The sequence below is a fragment of the Oratosquilla oratoria genome, chromosome 14 (genome assembly GCF_046742065.1).
Source record: "Oratosquilla oratoria isolate Oo_2021 chromosome 14, ASM4674206v1, whole genome shotgun sequence".
In the NCBI taxonomy this organism is placed as follows: Eukaryota; Metazoa; Arthropoda; class Malacostraca; order Stomatopoda; family Squillidae; genus Oratosquilla; species Oratosquilla oratoria.
The window spans coordinates 19,323,660-19,343,506 of NC_134790.1; the positions used below are offsets into that span (position 1 = coordinate 19,323,660).

Genomic DNA, 19,847 nt, shown 5'->3' on the forward strand with positions numbered 1-19,847 from the left:
CTGTCGATATAATTTGACACACCAAACGAACGATTACGAACACGGCGAGATGCACCAGACGACTAACCTGTAAACTCATTAATTAATCCGATTTATGTGTCTATTTATTCGCTCATTTGTGTATTCACACATTTATCAATCTGTTTATATACTTATTTATCTATATATTTATCTATTTATATATTTATTTTCTATCTGTTCATTTACTTTGTAAAAACCATTACACGTCTTAGAATTTGAATTCATTTCATTCAATCTTCCTCTTTCATGTGTATATATTCGTCAGAAATTCGTATCAGAAAAAAAAATTGAGTTTTAGAGAAATCTTTTTCGATTTTGTTGGAGAACTGTTGTTAACATGGCGGCTAATCTTTCTTTAAGTGAAGGTTGGAGGCTTGTGGGCAGAATTGAACTTCTCCTCACTTAGATGCTAACAGCTCAAACATGACAGCCAAAACTGACGTGGGTATATATTTTCTTTTGCCTTGATCCCCTATTCCTCTCTCTCTCTCTCTCTCTCTCTCTCTCTCACCTCCTCTCTTCAAAATCATCTTCATCAAGATTTCCATCATGTCCCAAGAAAAGAAGCAGATTTTATCGTCATTAGAGTCTGTTCGACATTTTAATCTTTCTTAGAAATCTCCTTGGAAATACGAAATATTATTTACTCTGCGACATGACGTCATTTGCTCCGAGAAATCTGATGACATAATTAACGGGTTGTGTACTAATTAAATCCCTGTGATGAAGGTTGAATGTTCTCTAAGTTTACGCTAATATATTCTGAATAGGAAGGAGTTTATATTGGATCCTTTAATCTTTTAGTCTTCCTCAGAAATCTCCCAGGAAACGCGATATATCCTTTGCTCTGCGACATGACGTCATATGCTCCAAAAATAAGCTGATGGCGTCATTAACGGTTTGTATTTGCCAACTGTGCACTAAATAGATTCATGCGATGCAGGCTGAATGTTATCAAGGACTGCACTAATATATTCTGAACAGAAAGTTCACACTACCCAAAATTTTGTTTTGAACAGTCGATCTAAACATGAGAGACGACTTGTGTTCGTTCAAATCAACAACAGAATCACAACCGGTAGCAACTGGTTCATCGTTATTTTTTTGTCTTCTTCGTGGGATGAGCATAATCATCGGCCTCTTACCTCATGCTGCCTAATAATTACGGAGCTTTGAAGTGGCTATTATTGGGGAGAAAATATTAAACAAAAGATCCATCATGAGTGATGGTTCGTGGATACTTGATAGCAGGTTTTCATTCTCGTTTCGAATGCTACTCATGTCGAAGATTTGTAGTACAATAATTCTAACGATAACCACATATCGCTTTATCTATTCTTGTTTTATTTTAGCTAATGGTCCTTTAAAAATAGATATTACTTTCTAATTCCCGCGTTTAATGAATTGGGTGATATAAAGGATTTTAAGTATCTCGTTTTCCATTTTTTATGATCATAGGTTTTAGTTGAATGTATAAATCCCGTCGACTGAAAATGAATGAAGATTAAGCGATAAAAAGAACATTCACAGGTTCATTACAAAAAACAACACCAACTAATTTTGGTAAACTAAACTACAGACACGTCAAGCAATTATCAATAATGGGATAATTAGGGTATGGGGGTCTGAGGGATTACATGACTAAATTGTAGACATTTTTGATTGACTTGTCAAGGGAAGAAGAATGAATACACAGATACATGGATAAAAATAAGTAAATAAATTAATTAATATTCTTAAGTTAAGAAAATAAAAGTGTAGAATTATTTAATTAGTGTTACTATAATGACAAACAAATTATTCAGCATTAAAAACTAAATCAAATAGAATGATATTCACTTATTATTGGATCTACTTGTTTTCTTTATGTACATTTTTCTATCAATTCATTCTCATTTATTTGTTTATCTATCAATGTATTTATTGTCTTATTTTGATCTTAGATTTTTTCTCTTCCCTCCTAGACATTTTGTAAGAGGCAATTTTTAGTCGATTTTACTCTTATTTATTGCAATCATTATAATACTCATTATATTCTATTTCTAGTTTAATTCCATTTGAAGTTTTATACTTCAAGTTAGGCCTATGTTATGAAAGAGGTTCGTTTTATCATATCAGCTCCCCTTAGAATAGACAAATAAATAAATAAATAGATGAATGTATGTAAAATAAATAAAACATAAAAATAAAGATAGTACGAAAGAGGTTAATCAACTTTGGTCTAAACCTAATTATATGTCAAAAATCAATATATGACGGAGCGAAACGGGGCTATGACGTCATGTCGACACATCCGACATGTTGCTTCTGATTGGCAAGAAATTTGAATATAGGACCAGCTTGAAGATAAAATCTATGTAACAAGTGTTTTACAATATGTTTAAATGTTTAACTAATTGAAGGGACAAGTGAACTGGTTTCAGCACGCAATGGTCAACAAAATCCTTTTAAGTCTTTGAGATTTTATTTTGTTTATGATTTTATTCATAGCCACGGTGATGACCCACTATTTTTTTTTTTTTTTTTTTTTTTTATTTTTTTATTAAGAGGGCGTTCAAAGTAGAGGTCAGTTCTCCCAGACAACAATAAAACCGAATCAGATATTATCTTTTTTTTCTTTCTTTTTTTTACGAATTTGGTTACGCTGGCTACGAATATATTTCCTGGGCATTCTTGGAGACGAAGACGGAGGAGTAGAAGGAAAAAATGATAAATAAAGAAGATAAGTTAGAAGAAAGGAAATAGATAAATAAAATAAAATAAATAAAAGAAACACACAAATGCCAGGCATCAATAGCAGTTAGGAATCGAAGCCAAATGTTTATGAATAACGATTGAATGTCTAGGATTTCCTTGAATTGACTATTGGACAAAAAATGTAAAATAGAATAAAATAGTAATAAATAATAATAATAATGATAAAATAATAATAATGATTAAAATAATAATAATAAATAAATAAATAAATAAATAAGATAATTTTCTTTTAATTCTTAGAAATCGAATTCATTTAAATATGAGATTTGAAAAAAAAATGTATAAATCATCTTGGTTACGTTTAGATGGAATTCGTTAGCCATTTCAAATTTTACCAAATCAACGGATTTTTCGTTATTCAAATCACTAATATGACTTTTTGTTTTCTAATAAATTTCTGTCAACTTAATTTCATATTCCATGCAAATTCTAATTTAACTTTTTTTTTGTCTTTGTAATACAAACATTTGTCTATGCTGTGAATTTCAGTAAAAAAAAATTAGATTTTGAACGAAAAGTTTCGAAATCTAGATGATCCTTTTAACTAAGAGTATTCAATCTAGGATTATATTATCTGGGAGTATTGTTGTATATTCTAGAAAAAAGTCTCCGTTTCGAACATTTGAATTTTCTAAATTTCAAAAGACTTACGATAGAGAGGAATACTTGTATGTAGATAAAGACAAAGAAAATTGGTCAATTGATGGTGATTTACTGTAACGTCCGACAGTTCTGAGCCAGTTTTTGTCTCTTGGGCCAGTTTTTCGCCAGTTGCCCGACAGCTTTGTCAGGGCCCGTCACACCAGAATGGCCGGCAGTAGGGTCTTCTGTTTTGGAGTTTATTCCCCTCCCACTCCCACTCCCCTCCCTCCCCCCCCCGTCCACTTCCCTCCCCTCCTCCCACAAAAGCCTAGCACATCATCATCTTCATCGCCATCTTCAATATTATCATTATTTTCATCGTCATCATCTTCATTATTATCGTCATCATCATCTTCATCATTATCTTCATCATCATCATCATCTTCATTATTGTCGTCATCATCTTCTTCATCATCATTTTCATCTACACTGTCATCACCATCTTCATCGTCATCATCTTCATTATTAGAGTCATCATCTTCATCGTCACCATCATCATCATCATTATCATCATTTCCTTTTTGTTAGTTTCACAGTATTAATTCACTGTTTACAACCTTTTGTTTGCACCTCTCAAAGAGAATTGCATCAAACAATTTCTTAAACGGTTTTAATTCTAGGATCTAGTGTATTTTCAAGAAACATTTATTTAGCAAATGTGTGAACATTATGACGAATGTGGATAGGAGGTTACTTTCTATCAACAAAATTTTACTTATCTATTTATTCATTTATCTTTTTTTATAACCCATGGTCTCCTCTATCCTCTATTTCTAAATTATCTATAACAAAACAATGTCACTTTTTTTGTCGTCTGCATAGACTTCATTTGTTATTTACACATTTTGATTTACATATTTTGATTTACGTCACCCTTCCTTATCATATATTGTCATCCGTGATGGAATCTTGTCTCTCATTATCCTTTGCCTTCATACCTGTCGCCCAAGTTCAAAATTATTAAGTTAATTAAGTTCCTTCTCTGTTCTCCTTCTGCCGTTCCGCCTCGTAGTCACATCATCATTCTTGATTACATATTTACAGTTTTCGATATATTCATATTTTTCATCTTTGTCTTCTAAACTTTAATCAAGTCATTTTGTGTAGAAATTTCTCCCAAATTCAGTTTCCGTCTTCGTTAATTATTGTTTTAATCCTTTTTCTAATTTTTTTTTATTTATTTTTTTTTACTTTTTTCAATATATTTTTTTTCTCTACTAGCTTGTTTGCATACGGGTCCATTTTCTTCATGATATTATCAACTCCTCTATCCGTCTATTCCATTAGACGGCCATAAAATACCTGTCTAAGATTCTAATCCTAGAATATATTCTACAGTTCTTTTACCTGATCACGTGACTGATGTATGATTCCTTTATTCTCATCTATTATAAGTTATATGTCAATTTATCATTATTTACTATTTACCTGTTTATCATTTAACTATACCTATGCACTTATTTATGTATTTCATTTATTATTTACATTATAGTTTTTATTTATTCATTTATCATCATCATGATTTTTTTTCGCATCCGAGCTAGATATGGACCAAAAGGTCTCCTGTCGGCATGCTCCGCCTTTGTAATCCTTCGTAACTCTTCATAATCTATCTACATTGAAAATAATTCATAATGTCTTCATCTCTCTCGCATATTTATCTTAACTGGAATCTTCTCGTCGTCTCGTAGCCTCTCATGATTATTTGATGAATTTGATCCTTCTGTTTTTGCAACATTTCTAATTTTCACAACATTCGTCGCATACCATCTTCAGATCAACCGTCTCTCCACATTTTGCTGAAGTCTTACATTGTTCACATTCAGTTGCCAATTTTCATATTATTCCAATGATTTTTCTTTTCTTCTGTACCCGTCTTCTGTTCGTTCTTCTGAAGTGGACTGAAACCTAATTAATCGAAGATTTCTGCAAATATAGGCCTAGGTTTATAATACTCATTTCCTAAGGAATTCATTGCATTATCTAGAAAATAGAAAGAATCTAGAGAATTCTCGTCACTATTCATAATCATGCAAGGGAGGCGAGACAGTTCAATTAGTGGAACAGTGAATCACAGATTCGAATCCCGCTTGATCCCACAAAGTCTCCAGGCAATGGTCGCTTAAAATCACCTTTATATTGTCCACGTTCTCTAAGTTCATGGACTCCACAACTGCCTAGTGTGGGCCTTATGGTCTCTTGCAGTCTCCTTCATTCTTATGTTCAGGGAGTTCGACTAGAAACTAAAGTAACTCAAACTACCCAAGAACTTAAGTATTAAATTCCATCGTTGACTCCAAGAATCTGATGACTAACATCGTGTCAAATAAAAAAATAATGAATTAAATGATTAGATAAAAAAAAAAAAAAAAATGAAATAGATGAATAGACATTTCAATAAAAATAAAAAATAATGAAATAGATAAATAAATAGATCAATAAAAATAAAAATAATGAAAGATAAATATAATTAAAAATAATGAAATATATTAATAAATAGATAAATAAAATAATGAAATAAATAAATGGATAAATAGATAAATGATAATCATCTAAAACATACAACGAAACATCCTAAAGACACTGAAAACAGTACCCAACTCGTATGCGTATGTTGATCCTATCTGTCGTCTGGCGATTTTATCAAGCATTATTTGGTTAGCCACGTTTGTTATACACGAAGAGAGACATTTATTCTTGGCATGGAAAATGCTTTCATATATATATATATATATATATATATATATATATATATATACATTTATATATATATATATATATATATTATATATATATATATTATCATTATTATTATTATTATTTTTTTTTTGCTCTGTGTTTTTGAGTCCATATGATTTACTAACTGGATAACATTAATGCAATAAATATTTCAAAGATTTTCGTGACATTCTCCTCTGATTGGAAACAAATCACCAAAGAGGAATGTAGATCATTTACATATTTCACCAATCCTTTTTTGCGTTATTCTCCTCAAACCTCTCCTGTGACTGCCTTCACAATTTCGCCTCTTCTTTAGCTCCCTGTGGTGAGGGACAAGGATACCGCTACCGTGTTCCCTTATACAAGGTGATTAAATGGGGCGAAATGATGGGATAAAGTATCTCATTTCTACGCCTTTCTGTATTCTACCGAGTTCGACAAATATTACCACTACAATCTGTCGTTGACATTATTTCTATACAAATTCTGCTTGATTAGATATTAAAAATATGTAATTTAGAAATGATTAATGGCCTTTCAAGGTTCTAGATTTATTCTCTTATTTAGGAAAATGTTTAAAATAGAATATTCTACACACACATGCAACATTCTTGCATCCACATTACGAAATTAGATAGATAGATAGACTTTATTTGGCAATGAATCAATGTACATGAAGTGCAAATAATGACAAGAACACATAGTTCGAAATAATAAATGCAAATTGCCGAGGATAACACAAAAAGCATGTACGCTTATTTCCATTGTGGTCCTCATCAGGTTATTATTCTACACTAAGTCACACGGACAACATACGTAGGGGGTTGAGGGGACCAGAGACACTCATGAGTAATACCAGTCAGTACACATATGACACATAAACATTGTTATAGTTTTGCTAATATTACTGAAATGTTTGTACACATAGGAACATTGAGTCCAAAAATTTGAGCACCATCCAAAAGGAACATTGCGTTAAGCAAAGGAACAACAAAATAATGTTAAACTGTAACAAAACAGTATGAGTGAGTACTATATCGGAGTAGTACCATTAATAATATACTGCATTTTTCTACATCTGTATCAACATGTATGAGTGAGTACTATATCAGAGTAGGACCATTAATGATATACTACAATATTCTACATCTGTAACAACATGTAGTTATAGTGAATCCTACACTGCAGCTAGGGTCACCTATTAATTAAATCTAACATTTAACCTGAATCTCAGGACGGAGTGGGCAATTACTATGAGCACCAAGGAGTAGTACATTATAACCTGAAGCACCAGAGGTAGGGTACAGGGGACCAGTACTCGAATGAGTAAAACAACAAGGAGAATGAGGAAAAAGGTCAGATCATAACTGTTCTCGGACCCTACCTGAGACATATACCATATTATGACTGGCAAAACAAAGGTGGAAACCAATTTGTAAACATCAATCATTGTTATGCTGAACTAAACTTCTGAAGAACAAAAAAAAAGGGGGGGGGAGGTCAGAACAGTTATGAGTGAACGCAGATATGGATGATATTACTCATGGAATCAGGTATCCCTCACTAAGCTAGTAGTATACAAAATCAAGGCTGTTCTCTGTCCATAGCTGAGACATATAGTAACCCTTGACTTTTTTCTTGAAGGTAACTTTGCTATTTGTCTTCTTAATGGACACAGGTAGTGAGTTCCATAGTTGAGCACCTGTGAAGTGAAAACTGTTTTTGGTGAAGGGACCTGCATGAGGTACAATAAGAGACTCTTGACTGTTCCGGGTTCGGTTCTCAGCCGATAATGTAAAATTACAGCTCACATATGAGGGAGCAGAATTATGAATGACATTGTAAACCTGGTTTAGTTTCAGCTGCTGGACACGATATTTTACAGGTAACATTCCTACCTTGCTAAATTCAATACCAATATGACTACGTTGAGGTAGGTTTAGTATGAATCTAATTATCTTATTCTGTGTAACCTGTAGCCGGGACTGGTTTTTTTTGCTCAGACTACGGTAAAAATACTTGGCAATGCGTTTGTATGCATTATAATATATAATATATTTAAACAGAAAATGAAATATCTTGTATAATAATACAGTAAATAATCAACGATATGAATATATTAATTTTATATACTTTTTTTTCAAAATACTGAGGCGATGCGACGTAGGATAAACACATTCATAGAAAACGGAGTTGAATACAGAATGAGAGAGTGGGAAGTGAGCCTGACACGTCTTGTGTTGTGATTTTACGTTTGTTGCAACAACTCAACTCCTTTTAGTGAATATTCATAGTTGATTCACCACAATCTTAGATCACGTGCTCGCCAAGTGATCAACAGTTGTTACCCTACCAGATGAGAGCTCAGAGCTCGTATATGGACCAATCATTAGGCAATACTGTGACCTTATCGCCCCCCCCCCCATCCCTTTGCTCAAGGGGGGGAGTACCGGCCTACAGTATAACTGAAGCTTTCAAGTCCTGAAAAGGGCTAGATCTCGGGTCAGCCTCATTGCTAGTCCTTGACGGTATCCACTACGCCATGCCGTGTGTTGATGACCACGCGTTTGTAATATTCAGGAAAGGAGTTACGCTCGAGGCCTCCCGTCTCCTTTTTTTGTCCAAAAATCAAAGTAATATTTAATTCGCTTTAGGTTGTGCTTTCAGCTATGTCATCTAAGGTGTATGTATTTACCTAGTTGTATTTACCTAGTTGTATTTTACGGGAAGGGGAGCTATGCTCGTGGGGTCCCGTCTTCATATCTCATTTTATCTAAACTATTTTTAAATTCATGTATTGTTTTTGCACACACCACTTTCTCATCTAACTTGTTCCAACTGTCTATTACTCTGTGAGGAAAGCTGTTCTTTTTCAAATCTCTTCTATAGCTGTCTTTTTTTTATTTTCTTTCGTGTGTGTGTGTGTGTGTGTGTGTGTGTGTGTGTGTGTGTGTGTGTGTGTGTGTGTGATTCACCATTCACCATGGGTTTGAATCACGTGTTGAACTCGTGATCGACAGCTATTTCCCTCCCGAAAGAGAACTCAGAGCTCATATACATATGACCGATCTATGGATAATGCTGTGACGTTTTGTGCACACACACACACCCAACTCCTCACCCACGAGAGATGAAGTAACGACTCACAGCGCAACGATACTGAAATAATATCAGTCCTGGTTGGGATTCGAACCCGGACCGCCGTAATGGCATCCAGGAACTCTACCAGTGCGCCATCAAATGTGTGTGTGTGTGAGTGTGTGTGTATCTATGTGTGTGTGTGTGTGTGTGTGTGTGTATGTTCGCATACCTAAACTTTATATATTTGATTCTGGTTATTCACATACGATTCCATTCGGCTGAGGGGGGGGGGTGACCTACGCGTTAGAGCAACCGTCCAGTTTCAGTTTCCTCAATTTGGGTCAATTATCTTCCCCCCTCCCCTCCTCCCACTCCCTCCAAGACAAGCTGCTGGAACTCCTCCGTGCATTCCTCTGTCTAAAGGTGGTCAACCTTCTTCAAGTCTACTGACTAAAATCGCCTGACGACGTTTTATATTAATAGTCCTATTTATGATAAAATTCGCGATTTGTGTGTGTGTGTATGTGTGTATGTGTGTGTGTGTGTGTGTGTGTGTGTGTGTGTGTGTGTGTGTGTGTGTGTGTATGTGTGTGTGTGTGTGTGTGTGTGTGTGTGTGTGTGTGTGTGTGTGTGTGTGTGTGTGTGTGTGTGTGTGTGTGTGTGTGTGTGTGTGTGTGTGTGTGTGTGTGTGTGTGTGTGTGTGCGATAACGTTTATGTGTGCGTATACTCGCATGTGTCCGTATATATGTGTGCATTTGTTAATACGTACATGTATGTACTCGCGTGTGCGTATGTGCGCATGTGTGTGTGTGTACATGTGACCGTATGTACGCATGTACACGTATGTACGCATGTTTACGTATGTTCGCATATGTGCGTTTGTTCGCATGTGTAAGTACACAAACACACATACACACACGCGCGCTCGCGCACACACACACACATTCATTTGCATTTATGCCTGTACATACCTTAGTACACAAGGGCGTGCGTGCGTTCGTCCGCGCTCGCCCACACCTGTCCCCCGCACGTGCAAAGCAGCGGGCAACCGCAAGCACGCAACCTCCAGAGGTGTTCTGGAGCTCCGGGTGGCTCAGTGGCAACGTACTCGCTCGAGAGATCCGAGTTCATATCCCAGGGAAGACACGGAAATATTCTTTATATGCAACATTACCCATAGCCCGGTTATATACTCGTATGAGCTATGAGCTCTCATCCGGGAGGGAAATAGCCGTCGATCACAAGTCCAACACGCGATCCAAGACCATGGTGGTGAACACACAAGCACACGAACTGCGAATGATCGCCATGGACTCAATGGTCTCTGGTCTTGTTTCAGATGTGGAAATTAGCAGCAACTATGACGCGGGTGGAGCTGTTGATTGTCGTGGCCTTCTTTGGGTCCGCCGTAACTGCAGGTAAGCTCAGCAATGGATTAAGAATATGTATGTGCACATATCATTGGTGATAAATGTAGTAACACATTTGTAAATCACAACTGACACCACACTCGGGAGAAAGAAAGAGTTGAGTAAGGGAGTCCATATATTTCAATTACTAACTGCAATCACTACTGAAGAGGATTGCAGTTAGCAGTCGAAATATATAGTTTCGCTTATTCAGTTCTTTATTTCTTCCGACTGTGGTGTCAGTTGTGATATATATGTATATATATATATACATATATATATATATATATATATATATATATATATATGTATATATATATATATATATGTATATATATATATATATATACATATATATATATATATATACATATATATATATATATATATATGTATATATATATATATATATGTATATATATATATATATACATATATATATATATATATATATACATATATATATATATATATATATATTATATAAATATATATATACATATATATATAAATACATATTGTATATACATGCATATATATATATATATATATATATATATATATATACATATATATATATACATATATATATATATATATACATATATATATATACATATATACATATATATATATACATATATATATATATACATATATATATATATATATATATATACATATATATGTATATATATATATACATATATATATATATATATTACACATAATCTACATACGATAAAAGGCGATTGTGGTGGCTTATAACAAGACACCGAAATAATTTTTAGTCGTTTATTTATTTATTTACTTTTTTCTCTCTCTCGCCCGCAACCAGACAGCACCTTCTTGGACGCGTGGTCCATGATGGGCCGCAGACCACACCTGACCCAGATTTGGCAGAAGCCCGAGGTCCTACGAGATCCCTCGTCCCCGTCCCTCTCCCCGTCCCCGTCTCTGGTCTCTGTCCTGGCGCCCGTCCGTATCCGGGCTGACAGTCTGCAGCTCCTCCCCTGTCCAGACGGCGAAGGCTACTATGCCTACCCTACCAACTGCTCCATGTTCTACAGGTGAGGGTTTGTATACACCAAAGGCTGACTCGTGATCCTGATGTGACGGCGTAAAAAATGAAATAAAAAGATAATAATAAATTGATAATAATAATGATAAATAAAGTGACGCTGCTCAGGTGAGAGTCTGTATACACCAGAAGTTGACCCGTGACCTGATGTGACCCGGTATAAAAATAGTAATAATGAGAAACAGATAAATTAGAGATAAGAATTATAACAATAATAATAACAATGATAATAGAATAATAACACAGTAATAGTCAAATAATAATAATAATAAAATGATAATAACAACAACAATAATAATAATATGATGATGATGATAGTATGGTTTAACGTCACACACTCCCCCCCTATCGGCAGGCTAGGACTGTGCCCCTCACAGAGGGCTTTGTAGCGTGGAATTTAATGAACCACAATGCCCTTGGTTCAAATTCGCCGGTGGCAGGACTCGAACCGTCATCCCCTTGACCTGATTGCTCAGGGAAAGCAAGAGTCCGTCATTATTTATTCATTTATTCATTTATTGCTGTTGGTATGAATATTCGATTAGTACAAATAAAATATGTACATAAACCTAAACACTTGAATACACAGGAAAATAAATATGGCGGCACACTAAGCATTTCCCGCTAGCATGCTACTTGCTTTTTGCTACTTCGTTTGACGAGCAGAAAAGACTTCGATGACGATCTTTAGTTTTTAAATTTTCCAAATGTCAAATGATTCTTACGTCGTAGAGCGAGGAGCCGAATGACGAACGAGGAGAGTTTAAACCTAAAATACGAATGTTAGACACAGAATTGTCGAGAGGTTCTTAGGGGAGTCTAGAGCATTGTAACCCAAGTCGTTTCTACTCAAAAGCAAGTAGCAAAAGCAAGTAGCATGCTAGCCAAATGTCATTCACGGCTTTTGTCTTTCTCCAGGCGATTTCATTCAGCGATTCACGATGGTTCTGGACAACGTGCTTGGCTCGTGATCGACAGCTATCACCCTCGCGTACATAAACCCCCACTTCATTTTGCCTAAGGGGGACAGTATCGGTGTTTTGTGGGAAATATCCAGCGCTTCTATCCCTATGGATGATATTGAACCGAAGAAGTTGAAGGAGATTTAAGCCTCATATATATGCTAAGAGGCAAGTCAAGCGTGCAAGTTCATTGCTACAAGTTACTTGCCGTGTGTAAACATCTGCTTGACCAAAAAAAAAAAAAAAAAAAAGGCAACCTGCCAAATTTTCTTTGTTAAGCAGATGTTTACACACGGCAAGTAACTTGCACGCTCGACTTGCCTCTAAACTTGCCCCGTGTAAACAAGGTTTTAAGGAGTCACTCTGGTCCGTAGAGGTGTCCCTAAAACCCCTAACATATTGACTAAATAAAAAAACGCAGTCAATACCCCGTACGGGACAAGGGGGACAGTAACGGCAATCGAAAACCTCGGGCTGAAGAACCAAAAAAGACGACAGAACCTCTGTAGACGACAGAAGAAGAATCTCTGTAGACGAGAGTATTTAAATATTCTATTCTGGCTGGCGCCAAGCGACTTTATTCAGCCAAGGGCTTTAACTCCAGCTGAAGAAGAAACATCATTATTCCTTTGACGTCTGAGTTTACGTCTCTGGCGCCAGATTATCACAACTATCCCTTTGGCGCCAATGTCTGGGTCTTATATTCATTCTGCCTGTCGCCAGGTGATTCTAATCTCCCAAGGGAAAACTCCAACGTCAAGGCGCCAACGCCTACCTAGTATACATAATTCGTCGATGTCGCCAGGTGATTTTATTCAAACGAGAACAGGATCTCGTGCGTAGGGAGGTAAGCTTTCGGCGTCAATAGTGGTTGGACTTTGTGGCGCCGGACTATCGAACGAGTACCGTGTTTTGGCACCCGTGCTGCGTGGCGCCAGCCCGGCGCCAACAGGAAGGGAAGTGGAACTGTAGGTTGAAGCCATCAGATATACGCACATTCATTCACAAGTGTACACGTAGACACAAGCACACACACACACACACACACACACACACACACACACACACACACACACACACACACACACACACACACACACACACACACACACACACACACAAATACAGTACAAAGGTATACGTAAGCATACATGTACACACACAAACGCGTCCGCACACACACATACACACGCGCTTACATGCAGTGAACACACACACACACACACACACACACACACACACACACACACACACACACACACACACACACACACACACACACACACACACACACACACACACAAAAGTGGATCAATACATTTATACAGTGGGAGAGAGAGCAAAATGAGAAGTTCACGCTAGGAGGTTCTCAACCACAACCTTTGCCCCTTGTGCTTGGAGAGCTGAACGGGTCTCTTCCTACTCAGTTCAGGGATGACCTTCCAGGTTTATAGGACTTCGGTGGAGGCCCATCGCTGACGAAGAAGGAAGACTCGATCTCGCACTTTGGTTCCTGTCGGCCATGTAGGTACGTTCTTTGAGTCGACAGACACTCCGCGCGTTTTGTTCCCAGGTGTGACAGGGGCGCCCCCTCCTACCTCCCCTGGGGGCCCCCCCTCCCACCTCCCCCGGGGGTGGATGCGATATGAACACTCCCTCCTGCAGGGGTGACCCTCGAGACTCCCCCGTGGGATCCTCCTCCTCCTCCTCCGAGGCAAGATCCTCCCAGGGGAAGGTCACGTGGGGCTTCTTATTGGTCCAGATCGAAGGCCGGGACCGTTGTCGGTGTTCGAGCGTCCTTCCTCCACCGGAGGAGGAGTAAATGACTCTTCACCTGTATGAAGACCTTGAAGACCGGGAAGACTCCTTCGTCGAGAATGAGCCGTCCATGGTAGTTCCGAGGGTGACCAGAGGCTCGACTGTGAGCTTCTGGGGTCTGCCTACTCCTCTGGTTCTTGGTTTCTTGGGTCTCGAGGGATCTGGGAGTGAGGTGTCTTAACCTTGAGCTTTTGGAGTCTGCCTACTCCTCTGGCTCTTGGTCTCGAGGAATCTGGCAGCGAGGAGTCTCAACCTCACGAAGAATGATCGAGGTCCTCCTCTTCAGCGTTTCACTTCGCTGTGACCTTGAAGGGCTCACGCCAAGATTCCTACTTCGAAAGTCCGAAGGTCGTATCCGTTTACGGTATATCCCGAAAACCGGTTCTCTACCGGCTCCGGTAGGTGATGTCGTATCCAACGATCTCCCGGAAGGTTTCTGCGATTTGACCGAAGAGTCCGGAGATACCACGACTCGATGTCCGGCAAGGGTGGACCACTGCCAGAACCCGGGTATGGAGTTGACCTAATATGGAACTCCACATCATACCGGTTCTGAAACCGGTACTTCGGGGTGACTGGGGTCGAACCTGTACACCAGGAACAGGGAGTTCCTGATTGGTCTCCAGTGTTGCTGGGAACAGTTACCAACCTCAAATTACGCCCTCGGCATTTTGCCTACACAGAGTGAGCAACCTCTTTCTAGGATGTTGTACACCAAACTACGACAGGGCATAGAGTCACTAAATTATATATATGTAAATGTATATGTATATGTATATATATATTATATATATATATATATATGTGTGTGTACATATATGTGTGTATATATATGTGTATATATATATGTGTATATATATGTGTATATGTGTATATATATGTGCATGTATATATATATATATATATATATATATGCACAAATTTCACGTGTATATACCTTGCCAGCATGAACTAGTGGCCCGATATTGGACAAGTATTTGCCCATTTCCTACCAATATACGCCAACCTAGGGCCAATGTTGGCCCACTAAATTATGCTGGGAGGATATTATATATATATATATATATATATATATATATATATATATATACACATACATACACACATATATATGTAGACACACATATACACCTATATATTAATCGCAAAGAGGCGTTTGACTTGGCGCATCGTTTGAGTGGTCTAGGATCTTCAACTGATCTGTGGGATTCCTGCGAGGACTATTGACTCGATATCTGGCTTATAATCTCTGGGACAAAGAATGCTGTGAAGTCTGGAAGAGGCGTGTCCAGTTCTGTTCCTGCTAATTCAAGAGTGACGCGAGAGTCTGCCGTTAATGATGATGCTCTACTTCCCGCGGAGTCATTGGAGGTCCTGACTGCAGACCTGGAGTCACTCCACAGGGAGGTGAGACCATTTGGTCTCCAGGTCTCCTGGACTAAGACCAAGGTCCGGGTGTTCTGGGTGACACAGTCGAGGTTGTCCATCCGTGTGGCGAGGAGATTGGGGTCTTGGAAAGCTTCAGATACCTTGGTAATGTAGTGCATAACAGTAGTGGGTCACGTCAGGTGTTTCTTCTTCGAAAATATGGCATTGTCCATGGTGTTATGAACAAACTCGACTAAAGACTATAACGTCGATATTCATGCAAGAGTGTAAGGGGTGGCTGAATACTAAAAGAAAAACAATTATTTAAAGTAATTTTATCCAAAGCACTGATCAGACGTGCGTACACTCCAAAGACGAGAGCCAGACTGCCAACACCAACCTTTGATTGGCGGGAACCAGGCACGAATCGCATTGCGATTAAAAAAATATACACTAATAAATATATATATTAATAAATAAACACAACGGGAAATATATACATAAAAACACAAGAAAGGTCACCATTACAAGAGAACCAAGATCTGATTTTTCAAGTCACTTGTGCTCCGTGTTTTATTGTACGACTGTGAGACAAGAATGCTGAATACTAACTAGAAGATGCGTCTCAATATCTTTGGTACTAAATGCCTTTGGAGAATCATGGGGGTATCGCTGGAACGACTTTGTATCAAACCAGAGACTAGTATGAGGTTCAGTCTAGGCAAGTTACCTTCAGCATAATTCGTGACGTCAACACTGGCTGTATGGGCATCATGTTCCACGTCTCCCTGATGTAGATCCTACTCGAGAGTTGTTTGGAGATGGGATGGGCGGCTGTATGGGAGCTCGCAAGGAGTGATTGTGGGGTGTGAGTGAAGCAACGCGCCTCCTGGTGTATGCTCCCGATTGATGATGATATAGCTCTATAGTTACAGACACTTATCATTAATTTCTCTGAATTGTAACCAATCACAGATCTAACGCCTTATTCCGTTTATGACGTCACAGTACACGACCACGAGACTAACTCCTATTTACGTCATAGCATAATTTATGACGTATTCTTTCGAAGTCGCTGGCGACTATTCTTTATTTCCAAAGTCTATCCGATCTCAATATTAGCGTTCCCTCCATATTCATGACGTCATGTCGCTCGAAGGATAACGGTTTTTTCTTCTTCGCAGATGCGTCGACTACGAGGGCAGCAACACGATGTTCAGTCGCTATGCCTTCCTCTGCCCAAACAACACAGTTTTCCTGGAGGGGAAGGACACCTGTGTCCCAGGGAGGTGTGAAATGTCCCTCATCGACCCCTCACGTCCCCCGACGAACCCCGTGGATCCAAAGTTCCCTGTGGAGGTCGCCACACCAGCGACAACCACCTCATCCCCTTCCCCAGTGACAACACTAGAAACGTCCCCAACTTCCCCAGAAACCCCAGATCTCGACCCAGTTGAGGTCATTGTGACGTCAGTGCCCCCTCCAGTGGACCCCATAGAGGTCACTGGCCTTCCTGATGATGGTGGATCCATCGATGAGGTGACAATGCCTTTGATCCCTCCTACTGAAGTCCCTGTTGGTACTGAGGTTCCTGGGGCCGAGACGGGATCTTCCGTTCCTGCTGAAGGAGATATTTCTTCAGGATCTGAAGTAGAGGCTACTAACCAGGTGAGAACCTAAGAAGTTGGTTACGAAAAACAAAGTCCATCATTTCAATTTTTGAGTAGGTTATGAAAAAAACAACTATCAAAAGTAATTTGTTTTCCTCGTTGCAAACATTCCCAATATCACACATACACACACACACACACACACACACACACACACACACACACACACACACACACACACATATGTATATATATATATATATATATATTCTTCCATGATAATCTCGTATAGGCAAGTATCCTTCAACTAGGTTGACACGCAATAGATAAGTAAATGAATAAATAAATAAACAAATAGATAAATAAATACATGATATTCTGTCTAGATAGACTTTTTCGCCGTTCTGAAATTATGAAAAAATATATACATTCCACTTAATCTTTCACGAATGAATTTCTGAACTAATTTGTAACTTACAGAAAATAGTCCACTATACAGCTAGTCTTCAACAAGTAACTATCAGGTTACGAAAAAAAAAATCATCAAACCACGTATACTCTCTACCATAGGTAACCCTAAGTATTTTCTTTCACCACGTTCCAGACATGTGACGGAAGTACTTACGTCCAACACGAGAAGTACTGTAATTTGTACTACCCATGCAACGACCCACTGACGCAGTACGCATGTCCCGGGGGAACTGTCTTCGACCAAGAACGCAGCATGTGCCGCATCAGCGCCGCAGGTAAGCATATACCCATTTACCTAGTTTACCTGGTTGTATTTTACGGAAAGGGGGAGCTATGCTCGTGGTAACCCGCTTTCGTATCTCGCAAGATCAAGTTTGTTCTTAAATTCTTGTATTGTGTTTGCACACACTATTTTTTCGTCCAGTTTGTTCCATATATGTATCACTCTGTGCGGGAAAGCTGTTCTTTTTCGGGTCTCTTCTGTAGTTGTCCTTTTTGAGTTTTATTGCATGTCCTCTCGTTTTTCTTCTGACCCAATTTAATAAGTCCTCTCTATCAAGGCGTTCTTTTCCTTTCATATATCTGTAGATGATTAGTAGGTCCCCTCGTTCTCTTCTTTGTTCCAGGGTCGGCAATTCCAGTTCGGCCAGTCTTTGTTCATATGTCAGGTTTGAAAGTGTTGGGGAAGAATGTGTGTGTGTGTGTGTGTGTGTGTGTGTGTGTGTGTGTGTGTGTGTGTGTGTGTGTGTGTGTGTGTGTGTGTATGTGCGTGTGTGCGCGTGTGTATGTGCGTGTGTGCGCGTGTGTATGTGCGTGTGTATTATATATTATATATATATATATATTATATATATATGTATAAATTAATATATATATATATATACATATATATATATATACATATATATATTTATATACATATAATGTATATATATATATAAAAGACCGTATTTTTTTTAGTTTTGACATACCATGGGTCAGTTTGGATGTCCGCTAAAAATATATCCCTACGTAATAAAAAAAAAAGTATGTATACAAAATAAATGAATGAATAAACAATTAAATAGATGACAACAATAAATCTTCCATCCTCTTCTTCCCCGACAGACGAGCCTCTTTGCGAAGGAAAGACCATTGCCTACCCATTCTACTTCTACAGGTACCGAGGGGAGCACCCCTTCCACGGGGCACCCTTGAGCAGTTCCCACGGGGCATACAACCCCTACGGGGACCACGGGGCCTACGTGGGCCATGTCCCGAGGCTATCTTTCAAGACGTGGCCGTATTATGTCCAGAGAATGAGGCCACAGAGTTATTACACGACCTATTGAGTTGTTATGAGTTGTTATGTATTAATGTGTTCTGTTTGACTTGTGTTTCTATCCTTGAGATATGAATGCTTGTAAATAGATGAGAGAGAGAAGGGGAGATGTTTGTTAATTTTTTACTATCGAAAAGTAATTACAGGGGGGAAATGAGTAGATATATGATACGGAAATTATAAATACATATATGAATGAATAAATATATAAGAGATAGTAGGGAAGTATGTGTTATTTGTTAATTGTCTACTATCGAAAAGTAATCAAGGGGGAAAATACGTAGATATGCAATACGGAAATGATAAATATATGAATAAATCAATAAAAGCATATATAAACAAATAGGTGAATATATGGTTAGTTCAATAATTGAATAAACGAATTAGTGAATAGTATTATCCCTTCAAGTGTGAGACACTTTGCAGAGTTTTTTCTGGCAGATGTCACTGAGAGACAAGTGGCTAAGCTTTTCTGAAATGGCTTTTTTGGACTCAGTTAAGTACTTTTATCATTTAAATTTGGCGTTTGCAAAAATAATATAGATCAAACAAATAAACAAGTCAGTTAACAATACCGAAAAGTC

The 19,847-nt window shown here is 38.0% G+C and overlaps 1 protein-coding gene across 1 annotated transcript in view; it reads left to right on the forward strand.

Moving 5' to 3' along the window:
• Positions 1-18,629, forward strand: part of LOC143032596 (uncharacterized) — a 49,330-nt gene extending 30,701 nt beyond the window's left edge. Inside the window, exons 3-6 of the mRNA XM_076197464.1 lie at positions 10,563-10,641; positions 11,471-11,702; positions 17,046-17,529; positions 18,076-18,629. Of these exons, the coding sequence (XP_076053579.1) occupies positions 10,563-10,641; positions 11,471-11,702; positions 17,046-17,529; positions 18,076-18,288 (1,008 nt within the window). The 3' untranslated portion in view covers positions 18,289-18,629. The remainder of the gene's footprint in view (positions 1-10,562; positions 10,642-11,470; positions 11,703-17,045; positions 17,530-18,075) is intronic.
• The last annotated feature ends 1,218 nt before the right edge of the window (positions 18,630-19,847 follow it).